This window comes from Lytechinus pictus, chromosome 3 (genome assembly GCF_037042905.1).
Source record: "Lytechinus pictus isolate F3 Inbred chromosome 3, Lp3.0, whole genome shotgun sequence".
Classification (NCBI taxonomy): domain Eukaryota; kingdom Metazoa; phylum Echinodermata; class Echinoidea; order Temnopleuroida; family Toxopneustidae; genus Lytechinus; species Lytechinus pictus.
This window is the reverse complement of record NC_087247.1, coordinates 47,413,512-47,435,559: the sequence shown is the minus strand read 5'-3', so window position 1 is coordinate 47,435,559 and position 22,048 is coordinate 47,413,512. Positions and strand designations below refer to the sequence as shown.

Genomic DNA, 22,048 nt, shown 5'->3' with positions numbered 1-22,048 from the left:
AATACAATTTAAGGTGAAATGCAATTTACACAAAGTCATGATATAAAAAAAATAGCGCACTACACAATTTTTTTTTTCTACTTAATTAAGTTAATTCATTCACAAAACAAAAGTTCATTAATACAATTTTTTAATGGCTTAATCATTTTTAAATACTTAAGCTCAAATATTGTTGATCAACATTTATCAATAATATTGAAATACATGAAATATTAGTGTTTATATTTCAGCTTTAAAAATGAATATTTGTGAGATAAGGAATAGAGACCATTCATAATTGGATAACAATGTTTTACTTTATATGTACATAAAACTAAAAATCCTGTGAAGTGTCAGTGAGATGATATGACTAAGTTCAGCAAAATTTTATATAATGTTCACACATCCAACTGAACACCCTTCAAAGAAATAAAATTGTGCTGAAAACTCATGACATCAGAATGATTTCATTCAGATATTATGAGCCACGTTATAATGATGTGAGGAGGTTTTCTGCACTTATTTTATTTACTTTGTACTACTTTTTTATAGTATCTGAAAGGAAAATCTTTTATCACATCTTTGGTTGAATTGAAACTTGTGACAAAAATAGAATTTATGTAGGCAGAAGGCTTGTTGGGAGGATGCCCCATATCCCACTGACTTTGTAGTGTTGAGAGCTTTATTGTTGAGCTTTGTCATACCATGTTTAACTGAGTCTTTGATCTTTCATTACCTTCATCATTTTAAGAGGCTGTATTATACATTACATGCCATAGATATAATATATTCAGTAGTTAATTAAGTACATTATCATAATGCATCATATCATTGTGGGACATGTATACAATATTCAAAACCTCATTACAAAATTAGTAGTCATGACTGAATCATAATCATAAAAACTATGTATATTTCAATGGATTTCTGATAAAACACTCTCAAAAAATTAATCCTGCCATCGTGGAATGTTATTATTGCCGAATAGACAAATTTACTGCCTCATAAATTGGTCCAAATTCTAATTAAAGCTTGAGAATGAAGAAAAGCCATAAAACATGTAACAAGAATTGTTTAAAGAATAGCATAGAAAATACAGGTTATCAAAATAATTATTAATTTCCTTACTTGGAAAATTTCCTCATTATGAATGATACTCTTCTTCAAATATTATATTAAAAAAAAAACCATCTAAATTGCTTCTGCATTCTATCAATCTTTGTTTAATAGAAATAAAAATAAAAATTTAACTGTAATAAAATGTAATTACAATGGACAGAAAGTAGCTTTGAAAAACTATATTATCGCCTTCAAAACAGAAAGACCAGAATGAAAGTGTCCCTTATCGCAGAAATTGTCATGAGAGCAGTGGCCAAAAAATAAATTAAACACTTAATTTCGCACTAAATAATGTATTGTAGAAATGCATTTTCACAATAATACACAAATACACAATTGTAAATTCTTAAAATATATATTTCTGAAATATACAGCTCACTGTTCCCAAAGATCTATTGACATTAACTGCTGTACATTTGCATGAAATAATCACATCCCTTTATACACATGCATGATTTATATCATTGAATTCATCTAACAACCCCCCCCCCCCCCTTCACATTTAAATTTGTTGGGTTTCCCTTTTTCTGCTCGTCAAAGTTTAATCATACTTTTTTATCAATAAATGGATGAATTGCTCACTATAGGGTGTCGATAGAAAGTATTTTTACATTTGAAATTATACTTCGCAACCACTAACATATCCAAATAAAAATAATGTAATAACTGTCACTAAGTTCAGTAATACAACAGGTTAAATAAAAGACTTAACTTTCATTGAAAGAAAAAAAACCCATATAGTAGAAATACAATACACTGCAGCATACTCAAAATTCAGTGAAGGTAAAAAGGCAAGTCCTCGGTATCTATCATTTCTTTGTCCAATATTAGATCAGATATCAAAGAATGAACATAAATAAACATTGATCTAGTAAATTTCTTTATTGTTTGTCTTTTAGAGCCACGGTAAGGCTATTACCACTTGTCATACTGTAACTTCCAGTCAAAAAAATGGATTAGCATACCTTTCACCTGCAGTTATGTCCCATTCTAAATGTGTAATCAAGTGTACATTATTGTACCATGACCATGTCACAACTGTATCAGAACCACATAACAAGATTAGGGATCAGTTGCAGATTTGAAACAATAATTCTCATTGGTCACTGGTCAGGCTTTTGAACAAGATCAATGTAACAATGATCTTGATGGGACAACCTGAGACTTGATCACTTTGATACTATTCCAGAGAGCATTTGATCACATCCTAAAGCACAAGCATTACACCAAGGAACACAATGGATTCGTACTACTCATACATCTAGAAGGCATGACTCAGGGTTGGAGAAAGAAAGGAACAGAAGAACCTCAGACTTGCTAAAACAGAATAGTTACAAACACTAATTATACACTTTACTTTTATAGGGACACCTGACTAAAAAAGAAGTTTTTAAAAGTTTACAATTGCAAATAAACAAATTCATTTTGTGCTTCCAAAATGCAAATTTCTCCAACAGATATCACAAACAGAAATAATTTCCTACAAAACTGGTCACATTTAACTAAAGTAGCAAAACAAAAAAAACAGTTGTTGATATGCAACATGGAATGCCTTTAACTAAACATCACAACATAATACACCTTCAATCTGTAAATAAATTTAAGTACTACGCAAAAGTTGACTAATTAATAACAAGTGACAACAAAAACAAAAACGTATTTGAATTTGAAGAAAATAAAATCTTAGGAAGAAAAGGAAGATTTCAATGTCCTTACAAAACTGGATACTACATTGACATTCATAGCCAATAAAAATTATATCCAACTATCAAAACTTGTACAAAGTTTTAGTTTCATACATCATAAATATGATGATCAACACCCACACAACTTATAAATGATTAGATAAAACAGTCAGAGCCTGCAGGTAACAGAAGGGGGAGAGATAGGGTCCAATATGGAGGTGTAGAAGAGGTAGAAGCAATATGGATCAGTTCCGGGACTGTGAACCACAGGGTCTAGGGTTCAGATCCCATGCAAAACTAATGTCTTTTAGGTAAGACATCAATTTATCTTGCCACTTCCAACCCAGTTGTAAATGGGAAGGAATTTCTTAAACTACTCCCTATTGCCATTGGGTGGCCCAGGGGTGGATCCAGGATTTTCCAGAAGCAGGGGGGCACATTTTTCCAAGGAAAAAATTGACAAGCAAAAAAAAAGAAAGAAAAAAAAAGGTTCTTAACCAAAAATTACTGATATTTCGTCCACAAAAAAAATTGACAAGCAAAAAAAAAGGTCTTCAATTTCAAAATGGGGGAGGGGGGCATTTTTACATTACAAATTTTAATTTTGCTCCTCAAAAGGGGGGTGGGGGCACGGGCCGGCTGTGCCCTCCCTTCCCCCTGGATCCGCCACTGGGGTAGCCCCTGTATAAAGCCTATGATAAACTTATTTATCGGTTTGAATAGTGTGACACCACCACATCTACACCCATGTATGAAAAAAAAAAACTCAAATAATTTTTGATATTTTCCAAGAAGAGAGGAACAATCAAAATTAATAGAACATTCTAAATTTTCCAGGCAGTACATACCATAGGTTTATTTCTTACAAAAATGTAATTCACATTTTCTATGACAAACCTATTGTTCGGTTTGAATAGTGTTACACCACCATGTATGAAAAAACCCTCAAATAAGTTTTAATATTCTCCAAGAAGAGAGGAAACAATCAAATTTAAATAGAACATTCTAAATTTTCCAGGCAGTACATACATATTGTTCAGTTTGAATGGTGTGACACCACCATATCTACACCCATTTATAAAAAAAAAAAACCTCAAATAATTTTTAATATTCTCCAGAGAGGAAAAATCAAAATCAAATAGAACATTCTAAATTTTCAAGGCAGTACATACCATAGGGTTGCTTCTTAAAGAAAATGTAATTCAATTTTTTCTATGTATGGTCATATCGTACACACATTGAAGTTTCTTTGCACTCGGTGTACATTCTTGCAATGCACACAAAGCAAGATATTCTGTATTCTGTACATCATAGACAAACACAAACACACACAATTTTGACAATCAGGTACTGTCTGTACATAAAGACTCAACTTTTACATACAAAGAAGCACATAGCCACATATATGCTCTTCATTCTCAGTTTGATAATACTTTTCTCTTTACTGTAGGAAGCCTGTTTGACAATGAATACTGCACCCTGCCAATAATCAAATCACATGGTATAAAAGCAGGAATCCAATGCAGTAAAGCCATGATATGGAAATTGGCTATTTAGTAAATAAGAATTAATTGGGGGATTCAAGATTTCAATTCTGATTGATAGTTGTATGTCACTGATCTAATTATTTCAGGAGTTCAGTGCTATGATTTGAAGTCTGGAAATAGTGTTACATAAATATATCATTTATTTGATAATTATTTTAAGACAAAAACAGTCAAGATTTTTAACCTGCAAGTTGAACCATTCCTCCAACTGACTGAATTCAAGTCCACTTATGGCTTGTTCACACATGTGATTAATCTCAGTAACAAAGTTCAGCTACATTTTATACACAAAGACAATGTCATATAATGTACCCCCTTCAAAAATGCACAGACACAGGAAACATTTTTGTAGCCTAGCTCAGACAAGTGTGAACCAATCATATTCTTTAAAAAATAGCACAAAATTGTTTTTGTCCACATTTGTGCAGAAAAACCTTTGACCTTGTATACTTTGACAAAAGGCATCACGAAATAAAGATTATTATGTTAACAATTTGTTGATGCAACCTTTTGCAATAATTAATTTTTATTTTGTCTCACCATGTCTGAACACTAACAAAAATTAGCTGAGCTTAGTAATATATCTTAACAAGCTTATATGTGACAGAAAATATTGGCACCTTTTCCTCTTGACTTTCCATCATGTATTGCCAAGAATGACACACAAGAAAACTTAGATTGAAAGGGTAGTAGCTGTTGAAATTAGTGCCATGTATAACAAAACCATTTAACACTGAAAGGTCATCAGCTACTGTCTAAAGTTACTCCAAAACTGTCATTCCTTTTGTTGAAAGCAGCATAGCCAGAAATATCTTGTTCTAAGAAACTGAGATTAAGTCAGAACTTGCATGCAGAATTTCTAATATTTCCACCTCTATCTGCATGGGTGGTCTGTTCTGGATGAATGCAAGACCTTCAAGTGTGTGGAGCAATTGTGGCCACTTTGTATGGAGCGTTGTGGCCCAGTGGATTAGTCTTCTGATTTGGAAACAGAGGGTCATGGGTTTGAATCCCAGCCAAGGCATAATTTACTTCGGCAAGAAATTCATCCACATTGAGCTGCACTCAACCCAGGTGAGGTGAATGGGTACCCGGCAGGAATTTATTCATTGAAATGCCTCCATGCTGTAAAAAGGCTGCAGGGCTGAAGCCTAGGTAAAAATATCCAAGTCATTTGGAAGCGCACAGGGACGTTATGTCATAATGAGATATGCGCGATACAAGAACTGTGTTACTATTATTATTATTATCATTATCAAAGAAACTTATCTTTTGATAGTCCCTTTCAAAACCAAAAACAGTTCTGCATGGACTCCAGCTTTTCCATCTTGATTGAGTACCAGGTATACATCCACACATGTTACAGCACCTTTTAAGAAAGAATATCAAAACTATAAATCTATCAACTCTGCACACACTCATCCTTCAACTTTTCACCTTAGATACCTCCATGTTTCTGGTTCTAGGTATACCAGGCTTTGGATAGGGCAGGACAAGTCCACAAATTTGGCAAAGGTCACAGCACCTTTCTCTGAACTTTCTAGGAATATAGGGATAAGAATCTTTCAACTCTGCACACACTTCAACATCATTTTTGTTTGCATTTCTCTCACCATCTCGGCTTATATCATACCACATACACACTCATCAGATGAGCCTTTGTTAACTCCAGTCTACATGATACCCTGACCAGTGCCGCCCAGGAGCAATGTAAATCCTCTGACCGTTGAAGACGCAGGTCACTATCCCCAGATACCCTGTTCTTGGTACACCAGACTGCAGATAAAGTAGGAATACAAACAAGGATATACATTATTTTACTTCCACAATAACAGCAAAACGTATATATAGGGTTTTATACTCCAAAATGATAATAATAATTCAAATCAGGATTAATTCCTTGTGCCTTTAAAAAGAAGGAGCTAAAGCAGAGGTATTATACAGTGGGCCAATGAATAAGCAACTAGACAGTCTGGGCCTCACAAATGCCATATATATCACTATTATTATCATTCAATTACAAACAAACAGCATCATATCACTCATTATTTTGATGTTCACAAGATGGTACTAGTCTCTTTCCTCTTCTACCTCATTTATTCTTATTCATGACTAAGAATCTATTGAACGAAGCCATACCTTTAAATCTTGCATGATGCCTAATGCCTTTGTAATACTCTTAAAGCTGTTTTTATCAGTGTATGTGATGCGAACCTCGCTCGGTCCTTGACCCTGATTAGTCTTAATTTCCTGGAGTGTCCACTCATCTACACCGTAAACTCGCTCTTTAAATGCAGGATCATAGTTTTTCTGCAAATAGGAAGAAAACATGAAAACCTTATGAATGCATATCTTAATAAATCATACCTTTCAACAGATGCCAAGTATTTATTTGAGAGGACATGTGGTATATATACTCTACTATCAACACAGGAGGACTCAAAACTACATTATTCATCTGTTCAAATAAAGCATTTTCAACTAGTGTAATCAGATAATTGTCATTCTGACATAAATACGCGTGTCAAGTTTCAAGTTGGTTTATTAAAGTTTCATTTTATCACAAAAATGGGGCATTTCAGGATCATGACCTCTGACCTTGATAACCCGAAACCAATCACATCAATGTCACTTTGATAGGTATGCATGATTTAAATATGATATTGACATATCAAACAGTTCATTAGTTACTGCAAGAATGAAGACAGAGAGGACGAACAGATAATCCAGAAAAGGAATGGCTCTTTTTAACTACTGACAGTGGGCAGAGGCATGAAAATGTCTACACAAAATATAAAAAAAGTGTGATCAGCCGTGAGTTAAGATCAATCTCAAAGTTAATTTGATCTGAATAAATTTTTAAAAAATTATGAGGATTCCTGACCAAACCCTTTTTATAAATGCAGCATATACTAGTAAGGTTGAAGTGAAATGATAAAGCATTATAAAGAATGTTTTATAATCATATAAAATTTAACTTGCAGCAATTATTACTTCAAGATAGATGGCCTTGCATATCTATAAAGGTACCCACACAAATGCATTTACAATCCTAGTCAATTCTCAAAATACAAAGATGGGTAAACTCGTTTAAACCTAAACCATTAATTCCTTTTTACTTCTTGCTGTATTGGACAAGCTGATAAGCTTTAACTGCAATACACTCAAACATAATCCTTACAAAACTGTCGTTCATTTATCATTATCTTCTGGCGAAGCCAGCGAAGCTTTACTTCTTGCCCACTTCCACAAGAAATCAACAATATTTCTATTTTCTAAAGAATGAAATATATAACAGTAATACCTTTAATAAATATGATAAATCTTTGGTGGTAAATGAATAAAATTCTTTGTTGAGAGTGATGAACTTTAGATGCTGCTCAAAAAACTGCCCCCTGCAAAAAGAAGACAAAAAAAATTCAACTATTCCACTAATTATTCAAAACAAATAACATAGAGTCACATGTTCCCTTTTATGCCAGGAATGAAGTAAATTAAATGATTATTATCAATATTTCATAAAAGAAGATAAATGTCATTGTTTAATTCATAGGCAGGTTGAGGCTTAGGGGATGAGGTGTCAAAAAAATGGGGATTGGCTGGATTGGACACATTAGACCTACCAAAGAATAATTGTGCATCTTTTTTAAAAGAATGATTGTGTATGTCACTTCAAATCTTTAGAAAATTATTGTAAATACATCACTTTTAGCATAAGATCCTTTGATGTGGAAATGGGTGGGATCCCAATAATTTTCTATTTTACCTTCAAGAGACATACATATACATTTGAATACTGAGAAATGGGTAAAAAAAATCATGAAGATTACAGTATAACTTTTTACAACACAACTGCCATTGACATAAATAACAGGGCCTTTCATCACACTCAGCAACACAGATGAGGCAAAAAATATTTGGGCCTTTGTCTCACTCTGCTTTGCAAGAAAGACAACAAATGTATATACTACACCGATCGAGTCTTACTTGCTAACCCCAAATTTTCCAAAAGTATCCGTTCTAGATATTTCTGGTCGTATACAGGATCTATCTCTTCTTTGGTCTGGGAGCCTCATCCAATCATCCCAAAACCTGAGAAAAAAAAAATGAAAGGTAGGAGATATTAAATGAAAGCATACCTTTTTAAATAACTATAACCCTTCATCATTTTCTGATTCAGGGTTTTTATTGGTCATCTATAGCTCTATTGATATGGCTTTATCATTGCTAAATTTGGGATTTCAAGTTTTTCATTTATCACTATTCATTATATATATATATGTACTTATTGATTACTTTATTGATTGATTTATACATATATTTCCTTGTCATATAATGTTTCATTTATGATTATTTTTGTCTATAAATTTATCATTTGATTACTTACATATGTATTCATTAATCCATTTAAACATTTGATCAGTCACTTATTACTTTACTTTTCCACCATTAAATCAATCATTATTTCATTAAGTTATTCATCTTCTTCCTTATTCTAATTTTTGCTTTCTCTCCAACTCTATAACAAGTACATTTATATGGAAAACCATTCTCATTTTAGCATCATTCATTCTCACCCAGCAAACTCATTTACTTATATATTCTGATTTTTTCTTCTTTTTTTTTTCTATGTTATTCTGTTCTACTTTATTCTCTTCTATTTTATACAATTATAATTTATTGATAAATAACAAACATTCAATCTTACCCAGCTGGCCACTTTGGAGCTAACTCCAGCCATGCATCTCTCAATAACATCCAACCAAGACCAGGGAAAAAGTCACTCCTATAAAGCAACCCTGCAAAGAAGAATACCATACCATCAAGTTGGTAGAAAAAAACATAGATCTTTCTTTTGAATATATACTCTAATTCACGAAAACTCCTTTGGCAAATTCACCTTGGTAGAAGTGAATAAAATAAGATAAACATCTTACTAAGGGGCAGTGGCAAAATGATTTATGTTCGAAAGCTTGCCAACAGGTTATAACCAATGAGCTATCATGCCTCCTTGTAGAGGAATACAGAAACTTTGTATATACTTCCCTTTAACTTTTGCTGAAAGCATCTTGATGTATTCATTACTTTGAAAAAAGTATTTTCAGAATAAAACACTAGAAAATATGAATTAAAACAATAAAAAAATATTTTAATTATATTGTGAATTATTACCTGGATTTTTCTCTATTCTTGTGTCCCTCCCATTGTCATTCCATGCAGATACACACCACAGAGTGGGATCTTCCTTGAGGAGAGGGTAGGTAGCTAAGAAATACTCAAAGAAATCAACAGACACATCTAAATCATCTAGAAAAGGAATAGGAAAGAAAATGACAAAGTAAATGGTTATAAGAACATTTCTATTCCAAAATTTACTAGATGTTCCTATTTTTAATGAATATTTATTAATGACTAATGAAACATGATATACATATAACACCATTATTCAGGAATGCATTGTACATGTACCTGTATTTCAATAAAAGTCATATCCTAAATACAGAAAACTATCAACATAAAAAAATTCACAATTGTTCGAATAAAACTTTTATAACTCTGTAAATGAAATTTGTGATTCATAGCCATATTAAGAAGCATGTCATGATTTCTTATATCTTTTTGTGACCTTATGCTAAAATTCTGATTTTAATGTATGAAATCCATGTATCAGAAGATAATAAAAAAATCTTCATTGCATTATTAAAATCATCATGGAAAATGTTTGCAATGCATGTTTCTATAGTTCTTTTCAAAATAAAAAGATGCTATAGTATACAAATCTTTTTTTAACATCGAAATTATTACACACAATAAAACAAATGTAGGTTGGCACAATCATGTCTTCATTATGTAACAGCAGGGAAATTTGGATTATAGACGTAAGTAAGGATATCACACTTCAATATCCTCCAGCTGATATTTAACAAATCTAATGGTTAGTATTATTATACCTTCTACGATGATAACAGCATCAAATGAATTCCTAATGAACATCTGGTCAAGGGCCCACTTATAATGCCTGGATATCTTGTAATATCCTTCAAACTTTTTCTGGTTTGCTGGAAGATTTGCAATAGGGCTAAGATCTGGTTGCTGTAACAATTAAATAACATAAAAGCCAAAAAAAAATCTAATTTAAATAGACATCAACAATATCTGCACTACCATATTCTGAGAGCTAAAAGCTGATGGGAAATGGTAGTACTTAGTGCATGTATATAGTACCCAATGCAAGTGTCATAATGTGAGACTCCTGCTCCAAGGTTCTTCTCACCATCCTCAAATATCTTTCTCACATTATCACAGGAACTTCTCAAGTATATTATACATAAAAACCTGGCAATCTCACACCAAGTCATGGTTCTCTGTCTAAAGCGTTTGCTTATCATTGAAGAAGGCTTCACTGTTAACAAGGGAGAAACACTATAAAATCATCAAATGCATCTAGAGTAACAGTTTGCATTTCAGATTTTTTGACACGATTACTCAAAAAGAAGTGCAATTCCCACTTGCAGGGTTCTGATCCACCAGAAATAAATAAGAAGATGTGAAAAAACAAAAGTTGCAAAAGGTATTATATTTTCTCCAGAGGAAAAAAAATAATAAAACTGAAAAAAGGTGAAAATCAAAGACAAAAAAACTCTGCATTCCTAACCCTCTACTACATGTATTAAGAACAAGAAGTAGGGTAATACTAGTTATAAGAGTGTTTTTTGTGTGTTTTATATTAACTTGTAGATTTGTTTATACTCCTTGCTTGTTTTTAAACAAGATGACTTTTGCTGGTCTTGCAAAATAAGCCTCTTCAACTTCAGTTGAACCACGTAGTATGCCTATCAATCATTGGCCTATCAAGATGATGTGAAAACATTATTTTTATGTGAATCTTTAACTTTTACATGGTGATATAGAAGATTAAAACAATCTTCTAGGAAATAGCTTTATAAAAAATAAAAAATAAAATAAAACAAAGTAGGCTTGGCACTAACGAGAAGAGTATTGAGAAGAATGTCATGAATTAATGTATGTGACCAATTCATTCTTTTTTTTCCCTTCCAATCATGAGTTACGTTGACATAGATAGCTATAAAAGAAAAGGTTATGTAAAATGTCATATCTTGTAAACTGTTTTTATAGTACAATAGTATAAATAGCTAACTAAAGCATGATAATAGATAATTGATAATTCAATTCACCCTCATATGAACAACTTTGTCTCCAAACGTCCTAATCTCATTAGCAGTCTTCTGATCACCGCAATCCTGACTGACATATATCGGGAACTGCTCTGCCGATGGCCTGGTACTGAAAGGAGTCATAGAAATTTAATAAGTTAAGAAATACAACTCATGAGGGAAAAACAATACTATTGTAAATATTGAATGATTTCAGATTAAAGTTCAAGTAGTCTATCATCATGATAGGAGTCCGTTTAATTTACAGATAAAACTGTTTCAAATATTGACAAGTTGTTTTAATGTGATAATGATACAAACACAAGTACGTATTTCCACTGGAATTTCTCAGCAATTAACACCATCTAGGGGAACAGTAACTTTATAGAATGAAGATTCGTGATGGACCAACCGATGACCAACCAACTGCCCATCAAATTGAACAATATTGGATACTGAGAAAGGTACATGAAAATGATTGTGCATATTTTCGAAAAATATAGTGGAAAAAAGGAACAGTTCAGTATTTCTTTATATTCAGCAAATTTACATTCCACATGCATGTACATGTAGCTCACAATAAATGGTTGAATTTACTTTACCAATTGTTGGGTAAGTCATATACTAGTATGTGAAAAAAACAGCAATTAGTGCCACATTTTCACCTATTCCTTTCACGCAAAAATGCCTATTTGTAATGTCAATACCAAGGGCATTCTTGCATCAAGAAAACATATTAAATGAACATATCCTTGCAGAGACATTACACATTTTACAATTCATACTTTGTTTCTATTTAAATTCATTTTGTTTTACTTGTAATATTTACCTTCAATTTATAAGTTGTAAAGCACTTAAAAACTGTATTGTATTAGCTCTACATGTACAGTACATGTATATAAAAACTTCATATTATTATTTTCTTTTAATGATTCAAACAACATTGTTTCTATATAATCATTCAGGTTAGAGGTCATAATTCTCAGATATAGTTTGTAGTCAATGGAATACTTGAAATCCAGAATTGAATACAATGCTACAGTATGTATCCATCCTGCTCAATACAAAGAAGAGCAGCATTCAAGCTCATTTTAATACGGCTGTTTTATACTTCATACTAATGGTACAGGTGTAACTTCCATTAAAACCCAGGTTTTGATAGGCGTTTGAGCAATCTTTCCAATGAAATTTATACTTTATAAAGTTATAATCAATGGAAAGTTTGATGAAACAGGGCACATGAAAATTAACATAGGTCTATCAAAATTGGAAATTCTACAACAGATGTTCCATGTGTAAGAATATATAAACAAGCCCTTGAAACAGCTTTGTCATTTCACAGTTCACTCAATGGTAATGCCTGTGAGAGTACACACCTCAGATATAAAATTACAAGCATAAGAGGTAGGGTATACATTATATATCTTTTATGCAAAGGTGTAATATGAAGTTCACTTTAGCTGCATGCATCAGAGAAAATCAATGAGCTCAATTTACTTTTCTTCACACACAAATACAGTATGGTAACAATAATGGGCGTATATTTCCAGTCAAAAGAGCAATGTATTGTAGATAAAATACCCTGATCAATATTAAAGGGCAACATAATTTTCAGCAAAAAAAAAGAGTAGTCATGATATCCAGAAATTTATGCAAACCACTTCAAGAACTCACACAATGTTTTTTTTTTTGTTAAGCTTCATGTATTTTGTGATGGTCAGAAAATGAATTTAATATTCATTAGGGTAAAAACTGAACATGCATTAAATTCACTGGTCTGGCTTTAGAACACATGAAACCCAGCTGGGCAATATCACATTCCTAACTTTTTAGAGTACCGTATGTGATCCTCATTTTGTACCTTGCCTTCCTCATCATCAATACCATTCTGAAAAAAAAAGTTGGTTCTATCACTTAAATTCTTTTATTCCAAATATTCAAACATATACATTTATGATAAATGTGCAATACAACCTGCAGGTACATGTAGGTAATGAAATTATCAGAAAATCATATTTTCATCCCAAGTGTTCACCCCCCAAAAAACAAAAAAATGTAATTCAATTGAAACACCAATGTTAATCATGCCAGTGAATTCCTGTTTGCACAATATGTTTCCTTTAATTTTCAATTAAAGGATTTGGCCATTCAGCACTATTAAGTGACTGTTGGTCAATCTGAATGAGTTTTTTTTTCTATTAAATTGTAGCATTGCTCTACCCTGATTATATACAAAATAACATACAATTTCAAGATAAAAAATACAGGAAAGCTAGAAAAACAGTCTTGATTAAAATCCACTGCATATGGACACAGACATACTTTTTGATATTTCAAAGAAATCAAGTGATCAATTTCAGTTATTGTTATACCTGTCACAAAATAATCTAAACCAGTGATCGGTCTAAATTCCTTCATGTGACCACAGATATTTCCAGTCAACATCACAAAGTCCATGAATCCTGACATCTGGATTTTAATACCCTCATTGAATTTTACTCTACTTATTTTGATATTATTATTTTAATTCGTGTCACTTCAGTATCTATAGTTCCAACCACTTCCTTTGACAGCCATACACCCTGTATGTTTGTTCACTAGTCTCATGACTACTATCAAATCATTGTTGTGGTGTTTGATAAATCTATTAAAATTATTTTCAAACTTGTCTTTGAATTTGCTGTCAGAAAGAGTTGGCATAAATTCCTTGCATGCAGTGAGCGCCGGTGATGGTAGCTCGAGCTAAAGCCGGGGTAATAATAGCAGTGCTTTTTTATCTTCTGGCAAAAAGCGCTTTATAAATCCAGCTATTATTATAAAATACATGTACATTTTTTTGTGGAAGATGCAATCTACAAATTAGCAATTACTATCAAAGTGTCAAAAATGTTGGTCCATGAATTTTCAAAACTTTTCAAAGCATTTTTCTCTTTTTAGCATAAAACATGTCTCAAGAATAATTATAATAATTGGCATTTATATAGCGCTTTATCAATCTACGACTGCTCAAAGCAGAATGGAGTGGTACAATCATTTTAGGCTGCAATCTATGCATACAGCTTTTTAATACATTATAATAAAATAAGATGCTTGAAGAGCCTTAAAGGGGAATCCAAACCAAATAAAAACTTGTTTTCATAAAAAAAGAAAAATCAGACAAGTTGATAGGTGAAAGTTTGAACAATATCGGTCAAACAACAAGAAAGTTATGAATTTTTAATAATTGTAAATATTGGTAATCACTATACCCATGGAGACTTCAAATTGGCCGCATATGGGATTTCATAGTGATGTAAGGCAAGGACTACTCTTCCATGTACTCCAATACATATTATGGCTAAAATCTAATTTTTCCCAAAAGTTTTATTTCAGATTATATTTTTCTTTCATGAGTACATAAAACAATATACTACCTGGATTATATTTAGATTATTGCCCCAGGGGAATGGGTACTTAGGAGAAAACAACAAATCCCTGATAATAAAGTACATGGCCTATGGGAAAGTTGTCCTTGCCCCTTGTCATAATTTACTTACCCAGTTGCCAATTTGAAATCTACATAATATTAGTGATCTCAATTTTAAAGCAGCTATAACTTTCTTATTGCTTGTACGATTTCTTTCAAACTTTCGCCATTCTGATTGATTTATTTTTCTCCTTCCCAACACAACATTGTATGGCCAAGGCTGGATTCCCCTTTAACAATACAGTCCGACCTCTCTTATCCAGCCTCCCCTTATCCGGATCTCTCTATTATCCGGACGCATACTTGCCAAGATTTTTTCCCCCAAATTCAATCTAGTACGTGGGGAGATGAGATTTCAATCTAAACTCAATCCTACGCAAACTCACTTTGATTACATATACTTTCCAATATAGTCTACCTACAACCACATTATTTTTCATGAAATATCTCACCCAAATCACCGAAAGAACTTAGAAAGGATAATTTTCCAGTAAATCAGGAAAAAACAGCACAAACATTTCATCACATTCTTCTATTTTTATTTCCCGGAGAAAAAACAACACATGTCTCGCTACCTAGCGCTAGGCCTGGAAAAATAAAAGAGATTGGATGGTATTCCGTGCTTATTTTGCTAATTTCTCAGCAATTACACATTTTCTTCCAGAGCTTTTTGACACATTGTTTTTTTTATACATACAAACACTTTGGTGGTAATTTTATTGGATTCTGTTTGAACTCAGTTTGAGATCAGTACCACAACTTACATTTATCTTTAACATTCTGTTCTTAATTGTGAGAAAGCAAGTGAGTAAGCAAAAGATATTGCCATTTTCTGTAAATATTTTCTCATAGATTTTGCTGTAAAAGTCAAATCGACAAGATAATAAATAAAATATTGATGAAATTTATGTTGAATAATATAATACAATGAATCAATTTTTATGCAAGGCCCCCCTCCCTTACACTCTTTAAATCCAGTTTAATGCAACAGCAGATGGTATAGTCTATTCAGAGCCATTGAGTATTAGCAGTTACTGGTAATCCTCTGTTTCTTCTAACATCGTGCACAACATGCTATTGGTTCCAATTACTAAATTATGTAAAAGTAATCAAAATTGTACCCTACACAAGAGCAAGATGTGTAATCAAACACGGAACTTGTCTCAACCAAATATGACAAATTATCACGTAGAGTGGATTACATGTAGATCTACTTCTATATTGCAGCTTATACTAAAAATATGATTAAAATGAATGATGCAGATGCTCCAGATATATAATCTACTGTGCTTGATACTTGGTATCATATTATTACCGCAGCTGTCGCTAAGCTATCATATAGGCACTAAAAGCATTCAAGGAATAAATCCTACCGGGTACCCATTCACCTCATTATTAATTTTTATTTTTTTATCTTTAATATGTACATGTAATTTCCAGGAATACAATGAAGCTCATAATAGTAAACACTAGTACATTAATAATAATCATCAATAAAATATTTCAAATTCAGAAGGCAAAAGTAGACAAAAGTAGGGAAAGAACACCAGCTACTGTCTATTGATTATCAAAAGAAATCAAGTTCCTGACAAGGGGTAATTCTGAAGTACAATACTTACTCAAGGAGGGAGTTCAAACTACGCTTTATAGCAGATGGTCTATTGCATGCAATGACAACGATTGGTATCTTATAGGTGTGAAATGGATAATCAGGTTTACTTTCCTCTGCTGGCTTCTCATTCTCCTGATCCTGTATAATGAGCTTAGGAGGTTGGTGTTCTTCATTTGCAGCAGGAATGTTTTTAACTATAGAAAATTGAAAAATAATCAATATTTTATATATTATATATTTACTTTAAAAAATGAAAAAAAAAGGACTTAGTCCATGGATTAATGTAACTCTCAATGTCAATGTAGCCTAATTCTACTTTGGTACAAGTAGGTCAACAATACATTCAGCTTTAAACTGCACGATGGTTGCTGCTCTAAAGTTATCATTTGCAAGTTATACTGCTTAATTCAATAAATTCAATACCAGCAGGTCAACACACGACATTCAGTGATTCAGTTTAAGCCCGATGATTGTTCCTGCTCTAACTTCATCATTCACAAGTTGTACTGCACATTTCAATACAAATACCTTACAAGCATATCTGGCAAATGTTTTACAAAGCTTATTTTCAATACACACTTTGTAATTCTACCGAATGACCTATTTGCCTTCATTCTATCATAATTTATTTATGATTCATATGCTTATTACAGTATTTTGCACTCTTGTGTGTAATTCTACCGATTGACATATTTGCCTTCATTCTATCATAATTTATGATTCAGATGCTTATTACAGTATTTTGCACTCTTGTGTGTAATTCTACCGATTGACATATTTGCCTTCATTCTATCATAATTTATGATTCAGATGCTTATTACAGTATTTTGCACTCTTGTGTGTCGTAGAATGTTTTATGAAACAGGGCTACAACTTTAATACATACGATGGAGAAGGAGAAAGACTTACTCTTGTTGATGATTTTCACTTTTTCCTGCTCAATCTCATGAAGGAGTTGTTCATTAAGAACCATCTGATCTTTGAGTCTTCCTTGAAGTCTGTTCAACCTCTCTGAAAACTCTTTGGAAGACTTGAACTACAATAAGAATTAAGAAAAGAACATCAACAAAATATAGTGTACTTGTACCATGTCTGAAAGTATAATAATGAAATTGATTCAAGGATGCATCCAAAGGCAAATGAGAATGAAAGTGACATGTTAATGGCATTATGCTGCAATTTGCTCTAGCAATGCATTTTGGGTGCAGCACTATGAATTTTGAATGCATCACTGTATTGTATTTTGGGTGAAGCACTGTGCTCTGCTATGCAGGCGAGACAAAAACTCTGCAATCTATGTAAATTTGGAGGAGTTTCAAAGATTTCTCTGCTGAATATTCATACTAACCATGAATGTAATAAACTTTTGAAAAAATACAAGAAACTATCATTCTTACAACTTTCAAAAATCCTAATGCATTTCAAAGGGAAAAATCATATTCAGTATTACTACATGTATGATCATAAAAATCCAACTAAACAGATAAAATCCTACTATTGTACATGGCAGCTCTGAATATTGCACTGGTTGAATTTGTGGCAATTCGCGAATACAGGGTATTTAAAATGATATCCAGAAGCACCATAACTTCACGCTTATTAGATTGTTACTCCATTGTAGATAGTGCAAAAAACTCTGGCAGTCCCTCTTACTTTGATTGAATAAATAAAATCAATGCAGGCATGTAATATCAACTTCCATATTTGTAAAAAGTATGATTCTTCAGTAGGAATACAACACACAATATATCTCAAAAGGCTGAATGTTCAGGAGAATAAAAGATATTACTAATATTGCAATATTAACTGGAATTGCTTCAATGACCATTGATGCAGATTGGCATTATTCACAAACAAGGACAATACTATGCTACACTTTAACGGCTGTTATTCCTGGCCATTGCATATATCATCCTAAAAAAAGCTTACCATATGATCGTCTGTATTGCCTGGTCTAGTGAAAAGAAAATAAGTTGCTATGTTCCAAACAATGAAAAACCCTATGAACCATAGGACCATCCTTCGCTTCATTGTGATAGACGACATCAGTCTGAAGGAAACACAACCAAAACAAAAAAATCAAATACAAATATCACAAGTTGCTTTATTTACAATACATTTATTCATTCTCAAAATGTGGTTAAAAGAAATTAACTAACTTTTGGGCCAAGGTACCATAACAGCCAAATTTAGAATATCATGCATATTTTCATCATTTTATTGTTTTCATTCAATTGGCCATTGAGATATCTCTAAAATAGTTGGAATGTCTTCACAAGTCATCACTATACTTTAAAAACCATCTATAGAATATAGTCATGCATTTTGGACTTCCTCTGTTGTGCGTTAGTCCACCTACTGGAAGAAAGTGTCATAATGTCAAAAATATTAAATTCTCCCTATAAAAATACATTTTTTGAGAGGGTATTTTTCGATGATTTAAAAAATAGCATAATAAAGTAGTATAAATTAGTAAGATTTTATATGGTAATTTAACAAAACAAAATTTGAGGGACCAAAGTTTTTTTAATTTGGAGCCCCCACTTAATTCCCCTTTCCTCTGACTCTATAAGTCAAAGGGATCTAGTCATGTCAAGAAAAAAATCTGAAATTTTAATTATGGTCCACAGAACGGAGACCATTGAAAGACCACTGAAAGACTTAAAATTGGTGAGGTCTTACAGCGGTCTTCAAGATCACTGAAATTTGTCATCTCTGTGGAATGGCTCAGAAAGACCCCTCAAAGTACTCTGAAAGACTGATTGATATTTTTGGTCTTACTGGTCTTAGAGTAGTCCTATAGAGATCTTTCAATGGTCTTTCAGAGATCTTTTATGCAACAAGTGATCTTTCAGAATTCTTTCCATGGACTTTGCCTGGTCTTTCAATGATCTCTCATGAGTCTTACAGTGATCTCCGCAAAAATCTTGAGAGACTGCCGAAAGATCATTGAAAGACTATGAAGCCCTTTGAAAGTTCATCGAAAGATCGCTGAAAGACTGCTGAAAGACCATTGAAAGACCATTTTCCTGTAAGACCGGTGTAAGACTGTTTTGAACAGTTTCAAAAAGTTTTGGAGCCCATGAAGACCACAAAGACCACTGAAGGATTGGTCAGGACTCGTGTAAGACCTCAAAGACCATTGTAGTTTCATTGAGAGACCTCTGAAAGATCAACCAAAATTCATGGTCTTTCAAAGGTCTTTCAGCGGTCTTGTTCTCTGTGGAATGGGGTTTAAGAGAAAGTGGGGTAATGACGAAAACTTTTTTAATCAGAGTGATAGGAAGATTCCAAGTGAGCCTTTTTCCAAGACTAATACATAATTTGATAAAACACATATTGACTGTAACGTCTTTATTCAACATCAATAATTCATTTAAAAGCTATGGTACAAAACGCAGAAATTCAGGATTACCCCGCACTACCGAGCCACGGGGTAACCGCGAACGCCGTTCATGGACATATAAAAAAGAGGAGATATGTCATTTGCATTATTTTTCAATTATTCTTTCATCGGAAGAGACAAGTCAAACAGATCCATGCACAGGAAGTCAGACAACAATGTGCGTTATGGCCATTATGTCGTTAGAGCGTCACCTCACCTCTTGTTGTAGATATTGAGGTTTTCGGGATTACCCACGTTCCGGATCCCCCCACTCTTCATTCTTCAATGAAAGAACCATAAAAAAGTGAAAATCTGTCATAAGCATTTTTTTAATTATTATTTCATCGGAAGAGACAAGTCAACAGATCCGTGCACATAATCCTCAGGTCAAGGCTGGGAGAATCTCAGGGTGTGCAAATGCCGAATGTTGTCAGTTTCTCTAAAATATTATTCCGGCAATAGCCGGAATTCGGCTTTCCATTTTTTTTACCAAGAATTCCGGCTTTGGCAATAATTGTCCGTCTTTTCCATTGATCCCATCGCTGATTAGTAAAAAAAATATGATAGAGAATAAACAACAACACAAAATAAAGCAAAGCCAAGGAAATTACAAGACAGCCAAAACAAAAATTAGACTTCTCCAAAGGTGTTTCTCGTAGTACCTTAACCATGTATATTCATAGTATGTTACGTTCATATGCATTGGCCTTTGCATATATCTCATAACGACTGAAATGGAAACTAGCTATCTCTATCACATGCAATTTTCTTCTCGAGATCTGGAATCTGGATGAAGCCAAACGAACCTGTTAGTTTACACCTTTATTACGGCATGCAATCAACAATTTTGAGCCTTAACAATAGCACTTTTTAAGGATGTTATTAAGGACATTCATCTTGTGAGTATGCATCTTTTAGGGTTAGTTTTGCTGCTTCGATCATTATGCGACCACACCACGTCAGCGGTGGTGCATGTACTGGGGTCGAGCGAGCCAGCGCTTTCTCACCCTTGACGGGTATGGCCGAGCTAGCGCCCGGGCTGCATTTTAACCAGGACAAACGCATTTTTGGAAATGACTCTGACACTACCAATGCAATTTTCTCATCTTTATTTGACTACATCACCTATAAAAATTGAGATTTGAACAATAAATTTGATGGCTTGAATTAGAATCTAAAATGACTTTTGTCTTTATGAGCCTTGTTGTTAATGTTATTCATTTTTCACTTACAAAATGTATCTGGTTTACCCATAAAATATGATTAAATTAGAGGAGGAAAAACCCCTCAAATATGCCCAGATTGCAACAGAGAACATCTAGACTAGAGCTTGTACTCTTCAAGGGACCCCATGTACATGCTGCACTGACAATGACGTGATGGAGACTAGACTTTGCAATGCGCGTGCACGCACACGCTAGTACTGTAAACTAGCACATCAATGATGTGGAGCTCATCTGGCATCGCGTAAAGAAATTTAACATACCGTAATTATTAATTTCAGCCCAGTTGACAGTGTAGTGAATTAAATTGGTGACATAAATTGAGGAAACAGAATTGAAATTGATGAATAAATGACAGAGAAGAAGCATTTTTTTGTGATTTATGAATAAATTTTGTATAAATAAGCATATTTTTTCTAGTCAAAATTTCAAAATTCTGTGTACAAGTTTGGTGAACCTCATGAAGCTCTTCCAGATGGAAGAAAAAAAAATCAAAATCAGTCGATAAATAAAGAAAAAAAAGCATTTTATGTGAATTTTGAAAAATAGGCATAAATTAGCATAAAAATTTTTCTAGTCAAAATTTCAAAATTCTGTGTACAATTTTGGTGAACCTCATGAAGCTCTACCAGATGAAAGAAAAAAAATCAAAATCGGTCAACAAATAAAGAAGCATTTTATGTGAATTTTGAAAATTAGGCATTTAAATTAAAGTTGAATTAAGAAGGGGGTGAGTTTCCATAAATATGGGTTCCACACACAATATATAGTATATATCAGTTGTTCAAACAGATAGCATGTCACAAAAATCCTCTGCCTTCTCGATATTTTGCTTTGAAAGTCTATGAAATTAGCCA

At 32.9% G+C, this 22,048-nt stretch overlaps 1 protein-coding gene across 1 annotated transcript; it reads right to left on the bottom strand.

Moving 5' to 3' along the window:
- Positions 1–1,434: 1,434 nt before the first annotated feature.
- Positions 1,435–20,710, bottom strand: LOC129257121 (alpha-1,3-mannosyl-glycoprotein 2-beta-N-acetylglucosaminyltransferase-like). Its single transcript, XM_054895377.2, has 11 exons — positions 18,513–20,710; positions 17,493–17,619; positions 16,591–16,777; positions 11,527–11,635; positions 10,282–10,423; positions 9,503–9,637; positions 9,039–9,129; positions 8,318–8,422; positions 7,635–7,725; positions 6,470–6,640; positions 1,435–6,106 (listed from the first exon to the last, which is right to left on the bottom strand). Exons 1-11 carry the CDS (start codon positions 18,627–18,629, stop codon positions 5,993–5,995), a joined length of 1,389 nt encoding a protein of 462 aa, XP_054751352.2. The 5' UTR covers positions 18,630–20,710; the 3' UTR covers positions 1,435–5,992.
- Between the last annotated feature and the right edge of the window lie 1,338 nt (positions 20,711–22,048).

Bases quoted from the DNA above. Each gene is read 5' to 3' on its own strand.
- LOC129257121 (XM_054895377.2), bottom strand. From the start codon at position 18,629: ATGTCGTCTATCACAATGAAGCGAAGGATGGTCCTATGGTTCATAGGG. The intron at 16,778-17,492 runs GTAAGTCTTTCT...AATTTTCTATAG, and splicing joins AGTGAAAATCATCAACAAGA to TTAAAAACATTCCTGCTGCA. The intron at 10,424-11,526 runs GTGAATTGAATT...TAATTGTTACAG, and splicing joins ACAAAGTTGTTCATATGAGG to CAACCAGATCTTAGCCCTAT.